Here is a 24,883-nt window from a genome sequence, read left to right on the forward strand (position 1 = left end):
AACACTATAGACTGATGTTGTAAACACACTAAGTGATGTTTTCTCTCGTCGGACAGGTTTAATGGTGTGATTTATAAATGTAATTTTACAATAAGGTTTTACCATGCCATTTACAATGTTGAAACTTTTTCATATTGGCAAAACACGCGAATAATATTTAGCCTGAAGGCGCGACTTATGCTGCACATAAAGCTAGTCTTTAAGGTAGTATCGATATTTTTTTATCATGAAAGAGTTTGCTATGCACTCTGTTAGTTGAACTTTACGTTAGGCATATCGAACTTCTTCTGCTTTCGTTTAAACCTGTCTTCAAATTATTTAACCACAAAAGATCAATTGTAATTATCTTGAACTGCTAAACCAAGTTTGAACTTTTGACTAGGTTAATCCAATCAAGGACCTGTATCGCAACTAATTGGTAAATGGTCCATTTGTAGTTTTATCCAAAAGCTAGACTATCCGTGTCTTGTCATTTTGCTAACAAGAGACAACCTGTTACTACAAATGTAAATTGCACTAGATAGGGGATATTGGATTAAGCGGATGGTCTGTAACCGCCGAGGGCATCGGTAGAATGGGCTGACTTTACCATTCATTAATTCATTCATGTCGTATTGTGTGCATGAAGTAGACAATATCGCTGTGCTATTTCTTGTTTATTATTTATCACTGTTAACAAGCTTTCTTGTGTGTACTTAATTTCGCAAATTTTATGTCGAAACCAGTTCGCGAAGATAACCTTTCGAAGCTTTTAAAATCGAAGGTATAAATTCGCGAAGATATCCTTTCGAAGCTTTGAAAATTGAAGGTATAAATTCGATTCGCGAAGATAACCTTTCGTGAAATAAAATCACATGCAAAAGAAAGCTAATTGTTGTTCATTTTTTTATCTGCGATTTATTTAAGCAATCATATTATTTTACTTAGGTTATATGATGCAGAATTGTGATGAAGAAAAGAATATTTATTCATTGCAATGTATGTCAGAATATATATCTGAAACTAAAATATTTTATTTTTATTTTTCTACTGTGGTAGGTTGGGTAGATACACTAATAATATCCATTCATTATGTAATGTTAACCCTTAGACTGCCACAGGGCCTATTTGGGCCGATCTGACTTTTACGTTGACTGCCACAGGGCCGATCTGGGCCGATCTGCTTTTTAACGAATTTTGACGTCACGTTTTGCATTGTTAACGACGTCATTAATTTATGTGTGCTGTCCCTGCACGGACATGAGGCAAGCTGGAAATTGCATATATAATGACACATATTTAAAGTTTCCTTACTCTGAAACCATTCAATTTACTCAACGAAACTTTGTGTATATGTGAGGCTAGTTTCATAGTTGTACCTATTTGGTATTGTATCTGTTACTATGAAAACAAAAATAACAAATAACAGTTTATTGTAACTCCAAAACGGTTCAACGTAGATGCACGAACATGTTTACATACTGTGTATAGACTTTAAATTTCGCGGATGCATGTAAAGTTTCACGATTGACTGTTTAGAACATGTTTGCAGGGACTTATTTTTGCGAATCATCTATGTCACAGTTGAAAGCGCCATTCATAAGACATGCTATATTGTGTGAAACCATGATTTTGTTAAATTTTTTCGAAGTAAAATATTTGGATGGGTCCGCGAATTTAGTGAAATAAAAAAAAATCTGTGAATATTAGCAATACATGTATACATGCTCTTAGACTAGTGCTAAAGATTTGCGGTTTGCTATTAAACATTTCCATAGATAATGTTTATGTAACATCGGAAACTTATTCAAAACGCTAAATTACAAATCACTTTCTTTTCTGAGTTTTAGTTATAGCTCCCTAATTGATCGATTATTCTCCATGTTATAGCAATGGCATTCTATATCGACATATATCTAATAGCATTACTAATTTGGCAACATCCATTTTGTTGGAAAGAGTAAAGACGTGGTTTAACATTGTTTTTAGCAAATCACTAGATATGATATTCGCAGGTCACCTTATAGTGGCCCCGTGTACGTACCTAGCGGAGTTATGTAACACAGATTTCGATTTTAATTGAAGATGTGTTCTTACAGCACATTACAAGTGTGATGAAAATATTAATTATTAAAACTATGTAAACATACATATATATATTAAGAAATAAAGGGATATGCTTGATGGTTGAGGTTGGGCTGGGGAGTATATGTATTTATTTATTTATTTTTATGGAGGATCCCATTTCGAATTCGAATTTTAAAACATTTTTGCTTTTACCGTGTTTAATTTCTGAATGTAGGTTTTGTATTTTTACCTCTTTATTGAACATGGATTCTTTGCATTTTTTCCCAAATCAAGTCAATAAAAGCCTATATTCGTGACGTAACATGTACTCATATTGGGATTTTAAAAGAAGTGCGTCATCCGTCGAACGTTATTCAGTCCGCAAACCTAACAATTTTAACCCATATCTATCATCATATCTCACATTTTACATAAAGCTAAACAAAATCTGTTTTAAATAATCTCAAGTCAGACCCAAACTGGAGTACTGCTCCTCCGCCAGACAAATCAAATCATGCAAATCGAAAAAAAACACAACGCAGAGCAGCACGCTACACAACAAGCAGATACCACAACACAAGTTCAGTACAAGACATGATGGAAAACCTAAACTGGACCTTACTACAAACACGCAAAACAAGAACACGTTTAATTTTATTTGATAAAATCATACACCATCATGTGGCAATAAACTATAGTCAAATTCTTAATCTGACAGACTTCAGGACTAGACAATCACACCTATTCACATATAGACATATAGCTGCCACCAAGGACATATTCAAACACTCATTTTTTTCCACACACAATTAAACAATGGAACATCCTACCGGTGGCTACAGTACAAAGCAATACATTAGAGGTCTTCAAGTCACATATATAAAAAACAGAACTTGAAGACCTAAACCCCACTCCCTAAAATTTCTATCATATTCTTATCTTATACCTGTCACTAAAAGAAAATAAAAAAAATGCACCTTCACGATCACTGTAAATAACTTCACTCTTTTTCCCCACAATCACGCCTCTGCCAATCCGCACAATATAATCATCGACATTGATGGAATTGTGTTCTTTATAAGAAGAAGAAGTTTGTTCCAACCAAGTGTTGTTATTTGTAGGGTCAGCCATGTCCGTTATGCAGAGCGACAACGCGACACACTCAGACAACAAAATGGGACATAATATTTCTGTAACATTGGCGTGCGATTTTGTAACCTTGTTATTTTGTCACATTGACGGGTTACATTTGTCGTGTTGTCGCATTGGCACAATGACACACCATAGTAGGTAGTGACAAGAAATTATGAAAGTGATGCTATTTAAATACTAAACACATGTTGTGTTATCGTTCAATGTCAAATTTCCACTGCGCGGAAAAAAATCCTTTGTGACATGGGTAAGTTTGATGGCAGAGCAAACTTTTTCACTTCGAACGCGTTATTTTCCAATAAGCTGAGCTACTAGATAATCATGTCAGCTTTCCATAGAGGTATGACATGTCGTGTGGAATGCGCGACGCGCCTTTATTCAATCGTTTTAATTGGGAGGTTTGAAAAGTCAGCAGAAATCGTGGCAATTAGGAAAATCAGAGAAATTCCTGTGGCAGGTTTGACGTGTTTCAGGCAGTCAGTGCTATGTGTGATAATCAGTGTGCTGTGTCTTGGGTTTGACGTATTTCAGGCAGTCAGTTCAAAGTATGTGAGGTATTCAGTGTGTTGTGTCTTAGGTTTGACGTGTTTCAGGCAGTCAGTGCTAAGTATGTGAGATATTCAGTGTGTTATGTCTTAGGTTTGACGTGTTTCAGGCAGTCAGTGCTAAGTATGTGAGATATTCAGTGTGTTATATCTTAGGTTTGACGTGTTTCAGGCAATCAGTGCTAAGTATGTGAGATATTCAGTGTGTTATGTCTTAGGTTTGACGTGTTTCAGGCAGTCAGGGCTAAGTATATGAGATAATCAGTGTGTTTTGTCGTGATTAGTGATGGGTCATCCTCACCACAAGCAAACAGCTCCGTCCTTATTATCATATTGATATCAGAACAAAGATAAATGGATGCAGATGTTGCTTTGAACTCCTTCAAGGTAGTACGCAGCAAGTGATAGCAGAGTTATTGACTTCCAAGCCTCAAGCTGTAAATCGTTCGATTGCTATTAAGACAACATCTTGTCGTCGCAGGTCACCAGAAATGTTTTATCAATTACAAAAGTGTATTTACAATAACCTGTATGCATGGTGTTGTATGGATCAATTACAATTGTCGTAAATTGTGATCAGGTGAGGAAAATGAAAGATGTGTGAAAATGGCTGCTGACTTGTTATCCGCTTATGTATTAGAGTGGCCGGGAGTTGCCGTATTTTGATAGCATTTTTTCAAAGTAATGATGTTGTTGGGATGAGGATTTGTGGATAAATACTGTCATGGATATGCGTATACATGTATGATTAACGGTTGTCTAGGGGAGACACTAAAAATTAAGTAGGGTCATATAAGGACGGTTGTCAAGGGCAAATATGGTCATATAAGGACGGTTTTCAAGGATCCGTATATATCGGGTTATATAAGGACGGTTGTCAAGGACACGTATATTTAGGGTCATACGAGTACGGTTGTGAAGGATAATGGGTCATATGATGACGGTTTTCAAGAACACATAGAGTCATATGAGGACGAACGGTTGTCAAGGACATATAAGGTCATCTGAGGACGGTTGTCGAGTACAGTCATATTAGGGTCAATAAGGCCAATCCAAATGCCAGATTACAAAGTACAGCATTTCAGAGAATTATATGATTTATATCACAAAGGTAGTAACTATGAGAAAATCATCAATTACTCGTTAATAACATCATCATTGAACCATCTGTCTTATATCTGAGGATATCATTAGTTTTTTTTTAATTATTTCATAAGGTAATAAAAAAATTGCAAACTGTGTGAATCCGCGTAAGTTTTACAAAAGTTGGCAACGCAATTATTTTTCTAACCAGGTGAAATTAAAAAATAGTTACATTAATAACTTTTCAGACTACTTGATAAAATAATATACGTTTAATGTACGATTCCGCTGATTTGTTTTTCCAGATCTAATCGACACGCAACGTCAATGTCTCCACTGTGACATCAGATAACGTCGATTATTTCCAACAATATCGGACGCTTTTTCCATTGAGGTATTAAAAATAATCAGATTTAATATGAAATGACCGAAAAATTAATATACATGAATGCTGTTTTGTATGAATGATGGTTTAGAAGGTTAAATGTAAGATACTTAGTACCAACATTGTGAGTGTCCGATGAATCGACATGATGTTTCAGTGAATTGGTACTATAATGGGTTCGGGCTGGACACCCTAGACGTTCAAATCTCATAATTTTGATAAGCATAGTTCTTTATTTGGATATTGATTAATTCCCTTTGTATCATATCACTTCGCCAATTTTGCCTATTACCATTGCAATTGTGTCGCAACACTGCTAGATTCTTAGTAGTTGCTACCAAGGAAGAAACCTTTTGGCGATGGTGTTTCTTTCACGTTCGTTAATTATTCGTCATTTAGTTACAATAGATCGTTCCTGGTTCAACTTGCAAATAGCGGGAAACACTGTAATTCATTAACGAAAGTGTGACGATCCCTAATGACATCACAAAATTACCACCTTCACCTGCATCCTTGTTGATTTTGTCATGACTGACATATCCAACTGCGTATTATTATTTTTTATGTAACAAATATTTCTGTAAGGATTTTAGACATTGATACCATACGACTTGTTAAACTTATAATAAAATATTCACCGATATTATAATCATTTTCATAAACATGACATGGATTAGTGTATTTTGATGACGTCAAACTATTATCGATGACGTTGTAGTAAAGTAATCGGAGAAAAGGTCCTATAGATTTTGGATAGTTTTCTTTGCAGAGTGGCGCACCCGTTCTATATGTCAATAATAACACAATGAGGAATTATAATTAGCTCCGGTGAATAATATCACTTGTTTAACCTTTATTCTGCTTGGCTATTGAAAGCGTCCACCTGTCATACATCTATTGATTTAGCCGTCAAGATGGAGCCTTACTGACTTCTTCGTTAGAAAAGGACTATGCATGATAAGGGCCATCTCGGAGATTCACGCTCTCCGACGATGGCATGGATGGCTTAGGGCCTTTTAAACAAAATGTGCAGCAATTACGTTGTTGTGTTTTAATACTTTAGTACATTCTTTATTAAACTATTATGATAGTTTCCAATTCTTTTAGCTTTAGCTGGCATGATAACTATCCGAAATTTGCATTAATTAATCAAATTTAGACGGGGTTTATCTGCAAGAAACATTGGAACGCAATTTTGAAAAAAACAAACTTAATATTTACAGAGCAGTATCACTGCAAATTCACATTTGCACGGATGTGCTCTATGATTTTTAAATGAGAAAAAATGTCCAATATTGACATTTGTACGAGTATAATATAAAAACCTGTTTATGAGAGTTACCTATAACACAGGACTATGATATCAATTGTTTAATGGACAAACTGACTTCACTTAATTGAAACTTGACAAATTCATCACTAACTTTAAAAACTGGACGAATTTAGAAGCCAAAAAGACACAAACAATACGAAGTCCTTTAAGGAACAAAATTTTCTTTTTCGTTTACTTTAAATAATCTGACTGATATGTGAGGGAAATTTAGAATATGTTATAGAATTTCTTCCTGTATGATATGAAATCCTTTTGTTATAGTCTACCTTCCTATCCTATGAATGTTGTATAAGGGTGATGGAGAACTTTAATCACGATGTAATAGACGAGAAAGCAACGATATCAATTAGATTCCATAGCATTGAAAGAAGAATCAGTCGGAATCTCGGAAACCAAAGTCAAATCATGTCACGAGCAAAATGTGTGATGCACCACAAACTCATGAATTCTGTAGGTTTCCTAAAGCTTATCAGCTCTTGAAGGTGATCATATGTAAGATATAACGAGAAAGCACAAACAGTCACCATATTATGATATATATAGATTTATTGTACATCTGTTCTTACCTGTTGCGCATGCTCACTTAGCTAAACACATCATTGATAAAGAATATAATTAACGACCTTAATATTTCAATAAGATGTGCCATCCGTTTTGCTATCTTTCACTAAATAGAATTTGAAGTTAGCATTACTCATTATATTGCAAATTCAAAAGTTTTACAAAATTACAACATTGTATATAAAACGAACACTTTTGTGTTTTAAAAGTTGACTAAACATATCTACTAAGACTGGAGTAGTTCTATCGTCTCTACAGAGTCCGACAGGTGGGTTTATGTTCAATATCAGAAAGCGTGCAAATTTTGTTGATAATAAGAGATTAGATTGAACGAAAAAATCCATTCAATAGTCCGCTTTAATTTTTTTTTCGTTTTTTTTTTCTGACATTAAACACATCTCGATTTTCCTTGCCGATCTGGATTATAGGTTTATAGTTATGACTTGAAATCTTTCAATGAGGATAAAATAACATAAAAAGGAAAAAATAAAGTTACATATCTGATTTACGTTAGTGCCATTAAAAGACAGGTGGTGCCTTACACAATGCCTACGAGCATGCGCATGGCTAGAGCGCGTGGTGTAAGCTCGTGGAGTCCACGCGTATGCATATCTCCAATCGGAACCCGTTTGTAATTGTGCAAACCATAAGGTCGTGTCAATTTCATTAAAAAGAAATTTTCAAAAGAAATTTTACGCATTTCTTTGATTTCATTTATGTTGGAAAGATGTTTATCGATCTCCGTTTTCTAATTTACAATATTTATCACTAGTTGCGGCACTTTCCTCAACTTAAAATTTTAAGAAGAAAAGAAATCACCTGAAAAGAACGATCAGATATTGATGTCAATCATTACTCGGTGTAGCCTTAATGATGGAAGTTAAAGTTTATTGTCGTAGCGTCTAGAATGGTGCAAGTGATAACGCCGTTTAATCGGACATGGTCTGTGGGATCCACGGTCTATTGAACACGTCATAGATCACAGTTCACACGACATAGATAAAACTCGCAGCGATACTATCAATGTTACACTTGTAGCCATTTACCGCTCCATCCGTAGCGTGACGTGATGGTGACAGAACAACCTCCCGATACGGACAGATTCGCAGATTTAAGTCAGATTTATATGTTTTATTTGTATTTTCGTTTCACATTTACACGATGTCTGGCATATGCAGCATAAAACTGATCAAAATTCCCGCCAATATTTACCCGTGCAGAATTCTTGTTCATAATACATCGGTTATTCCTTTATATTGTTTTATTTTTCTGTAGCTCTAAGGCTTATTATCCTCGTGACCACCACACGTAAACAAGTGTCAAGAAGACATATACGCAGGGAAAGAAAAAACACTGAGTGAAAACACTCAAAAACTAAAGTGTTTCAGCAATAACGACAGATATCATATTGTTTCCCAAACGGAAGTAAATAGGTTGTGGCTCCACGTTAAGTCACACGCCAAACGCAGATCAAGACCTTCATAATATCACGGCCTTTAAATGAGAACATGGTCTTCGTTATCTGCTTTCAGTTTCAGTCTCAAATAAAGAGATTGGTCTTCTGTCTCCACTTTGATTGACATGATGCGATCAGCGCAAAGTGTTGTACTATAGGTTCAATACTGTCTTGCGCAAATGCAGAGAGGAAAGTGTTTTCAATCTGTGATGGTTGAGGACATAGTTGGTAGATTGTAACGACGTGTAGTAAAAGACATCTCTATTTAGTCTATTTATGACCCTGACAGTTTACATGTTAAAGCGTTTTACAGAACTCGATTTTGGGTTGTGACTACAAGTGGGCCAGAAGACATTGTTCTCAGTTTCGAAAATCTTCAGGTGAGATTCGAAAACCTTGTTTTCCTTATTTGTACAGCCCATAATAAAGAAATAGTTTTAGCTCTGAATAAAAATGTGTTCTGATTAAAACTGGGTCCAAATGAGTTTTACTCTGTTTCTGAGTGTGGCTTAAAATGGAACCATACAGAAAACCTTGACCTTCTTTAGATCAATACCTCTCCTAGTTGAAAACCTTGTGTCTCCATTTAGGCCAAGTCCAAGATAGAGGAAATAGTCTTTAGTGTATATAGTCCGTTAATGTCTCTGTCCATTCTTGGTGAAGAACAGCTTAGTCTCTGTTTTCCGACTGAAAGATGATGGAAGGCATTATGAAGTATATTGTGTACAGTTGGTGTTGATGGTTCATTATGACTTAATATTGACCCAGAAGGTCATGTTGTTTACTTGGTTTTTATGAACAATATGAGTCCAGAAAATTTTCTCTTTGGGTTTTCAGATAAATTGCTAAAAAGAGGATTTAAAAAAAAAAGAATAAAACTTTAGAAACCAAAGTGTGTTAATGATGAAAGGTAATGAACTGTTTCATGGATGGGGTCGAGGTATTATGTGACTAAAAATGGACCCCAAAGTATCTCAATGAAGAGGACATATATTATGCTAATTTCCAAAAGAAGGCCAAGGTGTTTCTCGGTTCCGTTTTTAACAATAGCCTCAAAATAGAATGCATACTCCTCTGGCCAATATTCTTACTTCTCTTCTTTGCGCTGTTATCACTGCCCCAAACAGAAAAAAGGCTTGGTCTTTTGTGCCTATTAAAGTCACAACCCTTTAACTCTTCCTTTGACGATTGCAGACCAATATACCTGGGCAATGCCGATAGTAAGTAATGAAACATCAGGTTAAATTTTTCCCCCGTTTTCTAGAACGAAAATAAACGAAGCTGCTCTTCGTGGAAGGGTAGAATAGTATTAACGGACTTTCTTTGCGATGAAAGGGTGTGGTATCATAAACGGACTATCTTTGCCGTGGATAGGGGTTGTGTTATCATTAAAGGACTCTCTTTGCCATAGAAAGGGTGTGGTATCATTAACGGACTTTCTTTGCCATAGAAAGGGTGTGGTATCGTTAACGGACTATCTTTGCCATGTAAAGGATATGGTATCATTAACAGACTATCTTTGCAATGGAATGCCTATGGTATCATTAACGGACTCTCTTTGCCAGGTATAGGGGTTGTGGTATCATTAACGGACTATCTTTGCAATGGAAGGGGTGTGGTATCATTAACGGACTCTCTTTGCCATAGAAAGGGTGTGGTATCATTAACAGACTATCTTTGCCATGTAAAGGATGTGGTATCATTAATGGACTCTCTTTGCCATGGAAAGGGTGTGGTATCATTAACGGACTTTCTTTGCCATGGAAAGGGTGTGGTATCATTAACAGACTTTCTTTGCCATGTAAAGCCTATGGTATCATTAACGGACTCTCTTTGCCAGGTATAGGAGTTGTGGTATCATTAACGGACTATCTTTTCAATGGAAGGGGTGTGGTATCATTAACGGACTTTCTTTGCCATGTAATGGATGTGGTATCATTAATGGACTCTCTTTGCCATAGAAAGGGTGTGGTATCATTAACGGACTCTCTTTGCCATGGAAAGGGTGTGGTATCATTAATGGACTTTCTTTGCCATGTAAAGCCTATGGTATCATTAACGGACTTTCTTTGTCATGTAAAGGATGTGGTATCATTAATGGACTCTCTTTGCCATAGAAAGGGTGTGGTATCATTAACGGACTCTCTTTGCCGTGGAAAGGGTGTGGTATCATTAACGGACTTTCTTTGACATGTAAAAGATGTGGTATCATTAATGGACTCTCTTTGCCATAGAAAGGGTGTGGTATCATTAACGGACTCTCTTTGCCATGGAAAGGGTGTGGTATCATTAACGGACTTTCTTTGCCATGTAAAGGATGTGGTATCATTAATGGACTTTCTTTGCAATGGAAAGGGTGTGGTATCATTAACGGACTCTCTTTGCCATGGAAAGGGTGCGGTATCATTAACGGACTTTCTTTGCCATGTAAAGGATGTGGTATCATTAACGGACTTTCTTTGCCATGTAAAGGATGTGGTATCATTAATGGACTCTCTTTGCCATGGAAAGGGTGTGGTATCATTAACGGACTCTCTTTGCCATGGAAAGGGTGCGGTATCATTAACGGACTTTCTTTGCCGTATAAAGGATGTGGTATCATTAACGGACTTTCTTTGCCAGGTATAGGGGTTGTGGTATCATTAACGGACTATCTTTGCACTGAAAGGGGTGTGGTATCATTAACGGACTCTCTTTGCAATGGAAGGGGTGTAGTATCATTAACGGACTCTCTTTGCCATGTAAAGGATGTGGTATCATTAATGGACTCTCTTTGCCATAGAAAGGGTGTGGTATCATTAACGGACTTTCTTTGCCATGTAAAGGATGTGGTATCATTAACGGACTTTCATTGCCATGGAAAGGGTGTGGTATCATTAACGGACTTTCTTTAATCTGAAGGGTTGGGATATCATCAACGGAATATGTTTGTGTCTAGAAAAGGGGGGGGGGTGTATTTTTGGGCTGAGATCCAAAACTGGGTCCACACGAACGGGATTTTTTTTAGCTTTTACTAAAAGCTCAAAACATCATGTAGCTTTTTAGCGCGGACCGCCCACCAGATTTATAAGACATAAACTGGGTAAAGAAAGGAAGTCACATTTGTGATTTTTTTTCTCAATAGTTTGCATACATAAAAATTTCATTCAGAAAGATATGTTGCGGTTTGGTTTGAAAGAAATACAATAGAAATCTTTACTGAAATGATTAGGTCACGACCAAAATTAGGTCATTATCAAATATGGTTAATTACAGATGGCCTCAAGGTCGGTGCACGTGCACTGCTCGCGGTATAATTCTTGATTAATGAACTTACCGTGATTTATAACCAGAAGGTGCTTCACGTCTATCTCCAGAAAGGTTTGCTGGCCAAGGGTAGGCGACAGCTGAGTAAGAACATCGATACGGGACACAGTAAGGAAAGCATGCAGTTTACGATCCAATGACTTGTAATAACTCATCTACCTAAAGATCAACAGATACAAATCTGTCGTAGATCGGAGATGTTTTGTCATTTGTCCTGTGACGCTGGTGTATGAATGTCACCTTTCTGATGATAAATACGGCACGTTCAGATTGTTTAATTGATAATATAGATTTCTATCTGGGTAGAATGTTGGTCAAATACTGATTATAGATGTACTTTTATTCAAATATAGAATAGTCAGTCAGTTTAATCTGAAGAGACTTCATACATGTTTTGCGTTAGCACAAGTATAAAATAAATGCAGTATCTGGTTTAAACTTCGGCCCGGTGTAATTAACAATTGTGTACCATGCGTGGTTTCAAAGTTAGAAACAAATCATGTCTTTATAGTAAGGAATGACTTGGATTCAGTTCCTTGTGCATAACGTGTAATGAAGTCATAATGAAGAATCATAACGCAATTAATTATATCAGCTTTAAATAAGCCGAGATGTACTATGTGCAGAGTTTTAAAAGGGATAGAACTTTTGTATGAAGGGAGATAACTTGCACTTCCAATAAGAGAGATAACGTATATGCGAGGTATATGTATTAACGATCAATTACCCACTTATACTGATCGCTTATGTGAATTTCGTGCGATTTCTGTAGAGAGTGATGTACTCGTGTTGCTGTAGCACGATCGTTTGTTTGTGATGATGTCAGTGTCATTTTGGATGTACAATGTTTAGGAAGTAGAGGAAAGTCGAAGTCGATAAACTACTGATATACGACCAATAATTGTAGTGGTAATTTTTACTTTAAAGATGCTCCACTGCCGACAGAGCGTAAATGATATTCATCATTTGAACAATAATTGGGGATAAATCATGTATATGTATGCCTAATTAACACAAAAAATAACATGAAATAATTAATTTCGCCTTTGGTGCATGCGCAATCATTACTTCATTCCATATAAGATATAGTGCCACGTAATTTTTTCGGGATGCAATTAATTATTTTTCATATTTTAAACTTGAAGTAAAATTAGAAGCTCAAACTTTTCAATGGTGGTAATGGTGTAAAGTAAGTAACTTTTGCAACTGAAGAAAAATACTAAATCGTCTGCTCCTGTTTTAGATAGTGATAAAACACCATTTGTCAGCGGTGGAGCAGCTTTAATGATAATAGTTTTTAGTGCAACCGCACCGAAACAGACATAACACAGCAGGCCATCCAACAAGCTGATATAATTAGTCCTGCCTAAATATGATAACGTTCAGTGTTGTATACGACACGTTGACCTAAGACTTTTCAGTTATCTGTGATTATATAAAGAAAAAGATGAAAAATCTATGTCACCTCGAGGTCTTCTTTAATGTTGATGGGTCTAATACGTTTGATAGAATTTTAACGACCGTGTATTTATTAAGAGTTTTAAAAAGTCAAAAGTCACTGCGGGTTTCATGTGAAGTGCTCGTTATAAATAATGAAATAATCCTACAGCGGTGTCCATATCAGTTAATATGTCAATACACGACCTCGCCAACAGGTGAGCATAACTACATAACAATTATCAGGTGTAAAACCTTTCTTAGTTCGACATCTCCTTGACCAGGTGTTGTCTATTCTACATTTAATTATACTGCTTTAAATAGCTTGCTTTTTACCAAATATTATGTAGCTCTCGCCTTTTGTGTGCGATTTTTTCTCTCAAATAAACAAAAACATAATTATATATCATTATTCTTTACTATCGTATATTACGACAAAGCACTATTTACCTCTAATCTTAGTCGAATTTTATAATTGGGCTTCGAAATATTTGCATGAAAGACATTTTCTGTTGAAAAGTTCGGGACTTACCTACATGCTTGGAATGATTTATACAAAAACTCATGAGGGTCAATAAAGGAAATTATTTCTCTAATTTCATGAATTATGACAGGTGAGTTATCTCCCTTTGTAACACTGTATCTCCTTTTGGGGTTGGTAATTAAGCCATTAACTTCAACAGGTGTGACATACTTAAACATTTCCAGAGGTTTTAGAATATTTGTCGATTTATGCTAGCTGGATCAGATTTCCTTTAACCCTTTGTGTATAGAAACATGGTTTACGTAGTCTATGTAGGATTAAACACTCGCAGGTGTAATTCTACTCGGGAAGAAATTCAATTACATTAAGATTACCTTTACGGAAGGTATTTGAGAAACTGTGACAATAATACCTAATGCCGGATATTGAAAGATAAACTAGTTTTCGGTCACTCCCAAAGCTGGAAAGTTAACCAAATATGACTGAATTGTAAACATATATGATTGTCCGATGACTGTCTACGATATGTTGATCCTATTTTAATAACAATGCCGCAGTTCGATTTTAACAGGTTTCAGGAGCAGGTGTACAAATCACATATACGCCAGGATTTCGCGGTTTCCAATTCCAATAAAAACTACTTTCAATGTATACTTTTATAACGTGTTTTTGTCTGTCTTCCCAACAGCAGTGTATGTAGATTAATTAGTTCAATCGGATAAAACAAGTAAACAAACAAGAGGTCTAAGGGCCTTAACGGTCTTCTTTCATATTCAAATTGTGTTTCCAAGATGGCGACCATGTCGGCCATCTTGGATATCAGATCGACCCGATAGCAACACTTATATTTTAGTCGGGACCATAATTATCAGTATCATTGCATCATCCTGGCCATTTTGGATTTCATATCAACACTTGTTCGGGACTATATACTAGTATATTAGAGTAGATTTCAGACAAATTTCACCTTATGTTCGAAATGTGTTTTCAAGATGGCTGCCGTGGATTTTGAACGACCCGTATAAAAATAACAAGACTTGCTCTGGACCATATTAAGATAATTTCATGCAAGTTTCGGGTAAATCGCAGTGGCAGAGCTTGAGAAGTTGTCCAAATTGTGAAAAGTTTACGAACGGCGGACGAATAAAGTAATGACGACAGAGTTGCATCATATTACATATTTTTCGAAAGGGATTAACAGCTGGAAATTTTCCGATTATCTAATTTACGGAAAATGTTGGCTTTGTTATGCCTCCTCTCTTACACCAGTATAGGGGTACCCGTGTGTGTAATCGGGGCTCTGTTTACCTGTGATTGTAGTAGGATGGTTTAAATATATCGATTTTCAGATTTTTGTGACCTGTGTTATGCAAATGTACAGGTGTATCTCATAACTGAGGGACTATGTGATGAAAACAAACCCTCGCCACAAAATCCTATAGCTTCATTACAGGAAATATCATACAAATATCACTATTCAAATGTAAACAAATTTATATTTGTGGGTTTCTGTTAAAGTGTTCTAAGGTTGACTGCTTTTAAGAATTTCTTAATGGTATTAGAACGATTTACCAACAATAATAATTTGCGTTATAAGATATAAAGTTAACAATGCCTGCAGTAAACGCCTGCCTCGTGCATTAGCAGGTGTAATGTCAACTCGACCATTGGGGACGAGTGATAACCGGTCGCTTCAAGTATTCTTATTTCTTTTCATTGTTGATGCACATCGACAGTAGTATGGCGAAGTTTGGGATTTTTACAAGATTTCACCCATTTACCAAAAGGGGCTACGACCCCTCGTACAAACAGAAGGGTCTTAGTGTTGAGGAACAAAGCGACAGGTGGAAGGACAAGGGGATAGAAAGGGCCCGGGCACCTGCCTATCTTACAGTCTTACAGAAGTAGCTGAAATATTCATTAAACGTTTTATTAACTTGTGACCGTGAATGGCTCGCTGTCATTAAAGCACACTATAGTTAGAGCGCAAGGTGCATCAGTGTAAATAGGGTCGACCCTCATAGTGCGTATGTCATACCCAGACTGCTAACCGCACGACGGCTTTATACGTCAGAGCGCGCACGTGCCGCTGGGTTAAGGGTTGGTTCACACCGGTAGGAAAGGACGTGCACTGCCTTCCATGTCACACCGGTAGGATAGGACGTGCACTGCCTTCCATGTCACACCGGTAGGATAGGACGTGCACTGCCTTCCATGTCACACCGGTAGGATAGGACGTGCACTACCTTCCATGTCACACCGGTAGGATAGGACGTGCACTGCCTTCCATGTCACACCGGTAGGATAGGACGTGCACTGCCTTCCATGTCACACCGGTAGGATAGGACGTTCTACTGCCTTCCATGTCACACCGGTAGGATAGGACGTGCACTGCCTTCCATGTCACACCGGTAGGATAGGACGTGCACTGCCTTCCATGTCACACCGGTAGGATAGGACGTGCACTGCCTTCCATGTCACACCGGTAGGATAGGACGTGCACTACCTTCCATGTCACACCGGTAGGATAGGACGTGCACTACCTTCCATGTCACACCGGTAGGATAGGACGTGCACTGCCTTCCATGTCGTTTTTTAGGATAGGACGTGTCACTGGTATAGGACGTGCACTGTCATTACATGTGGGTTTTTTTTTAGGATAGGACGTGCACTGCCATTCCATAGGTCGTGCACTTTTTTAGGTTAGGACGTGCACTGCCTTCCATGTCACACCGGTAGGATAGGACGTGCACTCACTGCCTTCCCTGTCACACCGGTAGGATAGGACATGCACTACCTTCCATGTCACACCGGTAGGATAGGACGTGCACTACCTTCCATTTCACACCGGTAGGATAGGACGTTCACTGCCTTCCATGTCGTTTTTTAGGATAGGACGTGCACTGCCTTCCATGTCGTTTTTTCACAGCATACATCACCCTTAAGCTTTTATCATTTCATCATTATGATAAAGCATGTTTTCTTATTTGTGATTAAAAGTTAGACAACAGCTGTAGAAACGAGAACTAGCACGGTAACGATTAGCATTAATGTATCCGTTGTTTCTTTCCATTCAATCTAAATTCCATAATTAAGAATATAAAAATGGTGTGGTTATTTATTGTAATTGTTTATATTGAAAGGATGTGGATGTATGGTTTGTAATAAAGAGAGAGGGAGAGAGAGAGAGAGAGAGAGAGAGAGAGAGAGAGAGAGATGTAAGCTTGTTTAAAAATAAAATTATAAAATATGGACATTGTATGAAAGTCCTTCTACGAAAGGAATAAATATATATGGTTATTTACTATGCAGATTTGATTAAGAAATATAAAAATGTATGTTGGGTATAGCCATTGTACATGTTAACGTTATTGAAAGCACACAAAGCGATGAAAATAGGGATGTTGACATCTCTATAAGTCGCCAATGAACAGTTTGTAAACGCGTGATGCATGAGCTACTTCAATACAGTCTCGGCAAAACATATCTTCTGTTGTTTTCTATGAAACGTTTTGTTGGGATTTTTTGACATATACGTCTACAGCTGTGGTCGTTAGTTTATATTTTACTCTGAGACTTATCGTTGTTTTAAATAGGATTTATTTATTGTGAAATATTATATAAACATTTAGATAAGTTTCTTCTTCATCTTTAGTATTACTGTGTATAAGCATTGGAGTAAGCTTGGCATTTTATGCGGTAACGCAAATGAGACAATGTACTCACCCCTTTATTTAGTAAGCCAAAGAATAGGCCTTAATACTAGTTTGTTATTGAACGTCAAAGCTGTCTCTTATGGTACAAATATAAATCTGTGTTTTCATTATATTACATGGTTTTATCATTATTTGATTTGATCTTATCTATATATAATATCATTTTATCAATATTTGATTTGAGCAATATTTTATTTCGTGTGTCTGTGTACTGGAATGCATACAGAACCATTACGTGACCAGCTATGGTGCAAACTCAGTACTGTAAAAGATATTGACTTCATATTTCATCTCAATCTCTAATTACCAGTTAATTCATGTTCTTCTTGGTGTTTTTTTCTTTTTTATGACTTAACACCTTATGAATTAGAGAATTTACAATGAAATCCATTGTTATTATATCTTAAATTCTTCAACAAGGCCGGTATCATATATCTTATATCTAACTTGATGGCGAGTTCTAAGTGACCTAATACACGTATATATAATAGCATGACCGTATTTATTTGTTTACTTAGATTATCTACATCATTTACATTGCTATGTGTTGTATGTATTATTGTACACACTATGATGATAATGTAACATGAGGAGTGTAACTCGTCCATTATGAGTGTTAGAATATTTAAGGATTAACTTGAATAGATTTTTTTATGTTATGGAGGTATAACTACACAAGTTATTGTTATATAATGTGCTTATGTAGACGTGTATCCCATAATGGAAGGCTGTGATTTTGACTGTGGCCGAATTTTCTTTTCTTTCTATGTAGTTTTTGTGTTATTTTTATTGCTCTCATTTTTAGATAAAGACATACTTAACAAGTAACTGATTTCTTCTGGTTGTGTTATATAGTCTATTTAACAAAAAAACATTGTTCACATCAATGATAATTTTCATTTTCGCTGTTTACTGCGTGGAGCAAAGGACGGGAAATTACACATTCAAATGTCCCTGTCAGTTCAATTTTAAGTTAAGATCAGTCAAGAACAAAATAGGATGATAAAGACCAGATGAGAAATCCTCCATCATTCGACTGATTTCACAAATAAAAAGTGATAACTTTTCTGACAGGAATATTTAATGTGTTTGGAAAATATCGTGATACCAATAGATGGTCAATCTGAAAACAACTTTTTGATATATTTCCATTTTTTTTCATGGAAATATTACAAAATTAAATTATTGATAGTGTTTCATTTTGATCATCGCTCATTTATGAATATTTCTGACGCCTTCTGGAGATTTCTATAGAATGGTGCCCATATAAAGTTGAAATATTTAAATACACAGTACATAAAACCTTCCAGGTTTATTTCCTGGTCATTTATTTTAGAGTTTTTTCTTCAAGCCAACACTTACGGTTGAATTCTTCATAAAAACTCGAACAATGGGGAAATGACAAATATTCAGTGAACTACCAATGTACCTTGGCCTATACTTACGAAAGCAGAAAAATAAAACTTAATTGTATAGTATATAGGTTGTGTTCGGAAATCTATCTATTGTGTGCATGTGTATCAGGACAAGAATATGAAATAATTGAAGAAAAAAAAATGACCTCGACAGAGCAAATTAGAAGACAATTATAAAGAAATTGAATTGGATATAGAAGAATAAGAGGTAATGTAGATATCTACTGGGCGATAACGAGCGGATCTTTAAGTATTATTATCATTGAGTGGAATGACTGGTCGGGCCGCGAATCAAAGTATAATGACAAAGGGCCACTGAGACACCTGTCGTCCTGTTATGGGGGTCCCGCGGTTACCACTACAAATAACTCACCTGCGATTTTTACACCTGCCTGCTGAATTATGTGGCGACAAATTTTACCTCTGCTCTATAACTGTTTTGTTGTTGTTCATATCAATCAACGGTGAAGTGATATTGCGCTATTATCATGCGCAGACAAGTCTTCGTCGTAGTTTCATATGAAAAGAGCACATGCTTTAGTAAATAAAATGAAAGACAAGGGCAGATATAAAGTATTTATCGCTTTAATATCACATTGTGAACAATTATAGTCAACTGTGGATCGAAGGCTCGGAGGAGATGGATCGTTAACACATAGAGATTAGAATCGTTTAATCAGATTCTAATTGGAGTTTAAATTCACTAATTTGAAAAATACCCGATTTTCATTATCTCGGGGCGATGTAAAATAAAGATTAATCTCTCCATGTTCATTCACACAAGACTTTTATTTGTTCATTAATTCGTCATTTAAGCACTCAGTGGTAATCTTCACATTTAAATCCACCACAAGAACAATCACCACGTTTCCTTTGCACAAGTCCCTTTAAACTTTTTTTTAAAATGTTCACTATAAACCTCTCATCGCCAATCGGCGACTACCTCAAATAATAAATAAATGACACATTTGTCATATGTATATAAACAGTTAATAAATTAATATGTTAAAACAATTGTTAGAGTTTCTAGTCTATGTTTATTGCACTAAGGAACCACAACAGCTGTCCTCGTGTTTCAACAGAAGAGACATCCTAGAGAATGTTTTACTGCATCTTTTACAACTGTATTTTTTCACCTCAGAGTGAGTCTGCAAATGGGCACGCAAGTTCGACCTGTCTGCAAACGCGCGCCCACAATGATCACACCGGAAAGGCTTTTCACCCGTGTGTGTCCGAATGTGGCCCTGAAGAAGCCACGGGCGGGAGAAGGCTTTCCCACATAGTTTACACTTACAAGGCAGTGTATGTGTCCTTATGTGCATCTTTAGTGCCCCTAGTGACACGTAGGTCTTTTCACAGTATTTGCAGCTGAACTCCTTCTTCACTTGACTAGAACAGTGGAATTGTTTGTGTTTGGAGAGTCCGCTAAATGTGGAATAACTTTTATTACAGCCGTCACACTGGTAACGTGTTGGCTCTCCTTCGCGGAGTTTCCTTTTCCCGACTCCGGAAAGGTCTAGTTCTATAGGAGACGTCGTCGGAGAGAGGCTGTATTTAGAAACCACGGGATCAAATGCCGATGTTTCCATACTGCTACTTAAAATGTTTGTGTCCGGACTCTTTAACGGAAGATCGTGTCCGAAATGTTTTTCTGGGTGAGCAGGATACCCGAAAGGGGTAGGCGGGAAAAACTGGTGCGGAGGGAACATTGACCTTAGGGAGCTGTACGCCATGATGGGATCAGGAAAACCTTTCCTATGGAGTGGGTCTGCCATTGAAGAGAGGAGCGGGAAATTTGTTGCCATTCCGGGCATTGATGGGAGTCGCAATCCCATTGGAAGATAAGGCGAAAAGTGGGGTGTGATTCCGGGATACATTGGCGTTTGCCATGGAAAGTTTTCGAAGATTTTTGGCGGCTCTTCAGGACTGTTAGGGCTCTTTTGACTGGCCTTGGCGGGATCTCCTCCACGCGCCTGGAGCGCGCGTTGTGGAGTGTCAACTAAGGCTACCGCTTCAGCAGGTGGCTTTGTGCTCAGATCGTAAACCTGTGTCGCTCCGATCACCTGCTCCTGTGGCACGCGTACAACGGCCTTCTCTGTAAATAAAAACCAAAAGAATAGTAATATGGAATTACATCAAACGTTTCGGCGCTCCTTACAAACTTAAAATAAAGGTAATGAAACGGAAAACCTATTTAGTCAAACACGGCCGAAAAATCATTAGGGAGTCGGGACCCTCTATGTGATTTCCACCTGTTACTTGCAGCCGTTTTATTCCTAACTGTCAAGACGATCAATGTTACAGCCACGCGAGAAAAACTTGATACCTGTTGTCTGTGCATTATTTCTTATCATGAATTTAGAACATAGCCTTAGTAATATTGAAAGTAATTTGCACCTGTACATTATTTCCTCGTTGTTGCGATTTTTGATCAAAGAAATGTATCATATATTCAACAATGAAGCACGATGTAAAAATGATAAGAAAGAACGAGATTCATTCATTAAATAGAACATGTAAATGATCGAATCAGTAATTACAAATAATAATTAAAAAGACTGGCCTATATTTTAAAATTCAGTACATAAATTATCCATTTTTTAAACAAACCTTTATATTAAAAAAAAAAAAAAAAAAAAAAAAGTATATTAATATATGTATGCGAGACTGTCAGAATGTTTCTTAGGAGATTAAGATATATCTATACGAATACATGTTTTCTGCAATCTGTCAATACCTGGTACAAAACCACTGCCTGGTGTCGTAACTACAGTAATCCGTGGCTGATCTTACAAACTCTCCATATTTGTCGGACTGGTTTATCGTTAACTATATGTCAGTATTATTTTTGGACATACATCCTAAAATAGGCTACCATAACTTCGTGACTTATACCTTGATTGTGTAATATTGAAAGTAACTAACATATGTCTCATTCAGCCTTATTTCCTTTTCTTTTTCTACAACTAACTTTCACGAAAGATACAATCAGCTTTAGTGATAAGACTACTACGCTTTATAAAGGTTCAAATCATATAATGTTTATAGGAATATAAAAATTAGACTAATAAGTAATTATAATTGATATTTTGCTTAGTCCAGATCCCCGATATGTCTAATTATGTTTTTTATTGAAAATCATGTTATACATTGCTGTTTCATGCATTTAGTGGAATCTAGTATGAAATAACATACAATTATCATTTGGTTGTTATTGCTATCCTTAAATACATTTGTAGCATTTCAAACTGTATGTGTTTTACAAACTAAATTAACAGAAAAAAAAACCTGAAAGATATCCTCGATGTTAATATGATATGCTGTTTGCATTACTTCAATCGGGAATGTATACTAACGCCGTGTAATTTGATGATCAAATCGCAAAATTAAATTATCGCTAAAATAATCCTATTTACAGTAATATAGAAGTTAGAGCTATCAGCTTCACGGTGATATAAGACAATGAATATCAGTAAGGTGATACTTAGGATTTATGCTTACACATCTGTGATGAAAAATCAAATTATTACGTTAAAGAAAAACGCATTTATGTTTTAATGCGTTTTCATTATCACACGGATTACAAAGATCTTAGTGCTAAAACATGACTATGAATGTCAATGCACATTTTTTGTATTTAATAGCTGTAATAAAAGTCACAGATTTTAACAGTTCTTTGATATTGGAATTTTGAACCGTGTTGTATAGGTAAAGATAATTAATATTCAATAATGTCTTATTGTAATTTTCACAAACTGATATAAAGCTAACTGATATAAAGCTAACCAACCTCTTTACTAGTTAGCATACATCCATTTCATTTTGTAATTATCCATTGAAATCCGCATGGCCCAATTTTGCTATAGTCTAGACGTAATTCGTAAAGTAAAATAACTTACTTTTGTTTGTAACTGTTGTTTTGAATTACATCTCAAACTTCAAAGGAACGATTACACCATTTTACTGAAGATCGAATGTTCTTAACGCAATCAGGACAATTATTCATTTCCTTTTTTATGTTTTACGTAAAAATTACAAAATTTAGAACAAAAAATGATCCATATTTTGCTCTTGGTTAAAATTCTACACGTAACAAATTGGCATAGTTTAGAACTCATGCATGAATATAAGAATAGGCATGAATATAATTTTAGGGAGACAATTATTATAACATGTCGGTCTTTCTTGGGTCGTTGTCTAAACAAAAAAAGACATCCTGCACACCTATACAAACTCTCTAACATTAAAGTAATAAAATTATCTTACCTAATTGGTTACTATTCTCGTCTAAAATTCTTTCTGTTGTTTCTTCCTTCTCCATTTCAATATTGTCCATCTGTCCAGAAACTACCCCACTGTCCATTCCTTTCATTTTATCGTCAGTAGTGAAGTGTGCAACAGAGGCGAGTTTTTGTTGGGTCAAATCGACAGGTGTATTTGTTGGATAAAGAATACCATCCGAGTCTTTATGTCGGACTAAGAAAGATTTCGGCATCACTATGAAATCCCTCAGCCTGGTCTTTCCACGATAAACCCTTAGTTATATGTGTCTGTTGAATCTATAGAAAAAGTTAAATCACCTTGCTATCTCTCACAAACTTTCAATTTTAGTCGTTACACATGAGCGGTTTTGAGTATGTAGTATTCACGGTGAGCTTGACTTGACGATTTTTCCGTATTTTGATTCCGTTAAAGAGCTGGTGTGTAAATATACACAGACATGCTACCCGTTAAGGTTGTACTTCACTGGATCGTCCAATCACGGAGCGGGACACTTTGTTCATTAGCCTTATCTACCAATCACAGCAGATATTGCTAGCATTAGGCTCCTCCCACTTACAGCGATGCAACAGGTGTGAGCTAACACTTCAGATGGAGAAAAGCCCTAGAGAAAATAATCCCTGCGTGAAAGATTTGTCTGAAACATGTTCAAGTTTGCAGGTTTTCTAGAGTCATAAATCTTGAACATGGCGATGAAAAATAAAATCATTTCTAAATTTTCTCTGAAACCCGAAGGTTAAATCTGAAAGAAACTTCATGATATGTTATGTTTGTGTAGTGATAACAAGTATATTTCCTCATTGATTCATCTCATTGCATTATGGTTATCTCTAATTTCCATGTCTTCTAGAACGAGTGTAAATGTACACCGTATCAAGATAAAAAAGTATACGTTTGTTTTAATCTGCTCATATGTTGACAACCCTTCTTTGATGTAAACGTATAGGGAAAAGGGAACAAATATAAATGTTTTAAACTGATATTCCAAAAGAAAACTGGAAACGTCCGTTTTCTAACAAAGTATCGACCGTTTACTTTATGAAGATCATTAATGATTTCTACTACACGTGAAATGGGACACATCCTAAGGTTATCGTTGTGTTCAGCATGTGACATTATAATTAATTGGTTGATTGTGTGTTGAGCTTAGATCTTGTCTAATACTCCCACTGAATACAAATATTGTTTTAAAATGCTTGTTGTGTAAAACACGCACCTCAAATTCTACGAAGAGAGCATCAATATCTGCACCACAACCCGTACATATATTCCCTTGCTATGCTAATATTTAACCTGTGTATATATTTAGCTGTGACGGAGCTGAGAATGGAGTGTGGTATCACTTAGATTCTACATCACTATCATACTGGGTTGGTTTTTATAACCTGTCGCGTCATTAAAAATTGTAATCAATTAGAACACAATCATATTAATTAATTATTTTAATAATTCTAGATTGAAATCTTAATGTTTCTACAAATGAAAGAATATGGTGTGCGCACAAATCCGAAGTAAAATGATTTCCACTCTATTACATACTTCGGTTGGTGATATTAACGTGTAATAAATTCATGGCTTTTGTTAATTTTCTTTAACAGCCGTAACAACAAAGCCTAAACACAAATTAGTCGTTTTCCTCCACATAGAACATCGATATAATGCTTTGTTAGGTCCATATACTAA

General features: G+C 36.1%; 1 protein-coding gene across 1 annotated transcript; it reads right to left on the minus strand.

The window, feature by feature from the left end:
* Positions 1-19,488: 19,488 nt before the first annotated feature.
* LOC138315979 (zinc finger protein SNAI2-like) lies at positions 19,489-23,603 on the minus strand. The gene is made up of 2 exons (XM_069257422.1): positions 23,186-23,603; positions 19,489-21,014 (listed from the first exon to the last, which is right to left on the minus strand). The coding sequence occupies exons 1-2, from the start codon at positions 23,412-23,414 to the stop codon at positions 19,957-19,959; spliced, it is 1,287 nt and encodes a 428-aa protein (XP_069113523.1). The 5' UTR covers positions 23,415-23,603; the 3' UTR covers positions 19,489-19,956.
* Positions 23,604-24,883: the final 1,280 nt, after the last annotated feature.

The sequence above is a fragment of the Argopecten irradians genome, chromosome 2 (assembly GCF_041381155.1).
Source record: "Argopecten irradians isolate NY chromosome 2, Ai_NY, whole genome shotgun sequence".
NCBI lineage: Eukaryota > Metazoa > Mollusca > Bivalvia > Pectinida > Pectinidae > Argopecten > Argopecten irradians.

Excerpts from the sequence above, each read along its gene's own strand:
- LOC138315979 (XM_069257422.1), bottom strand. The coding sequence starts at position 23,414 with ATGCCGAAATCTTTCTTAGTCCGACATAAAGACTCGGATGGTATTCTT. Across the intron at positions 21,015-23,185 it reads CGAGAATAGTAACCAATTAG|AGAAGGCCGTTGTACGCGTG; the intron begins GTAAGATAATTT and ends TTTTATTTACAG.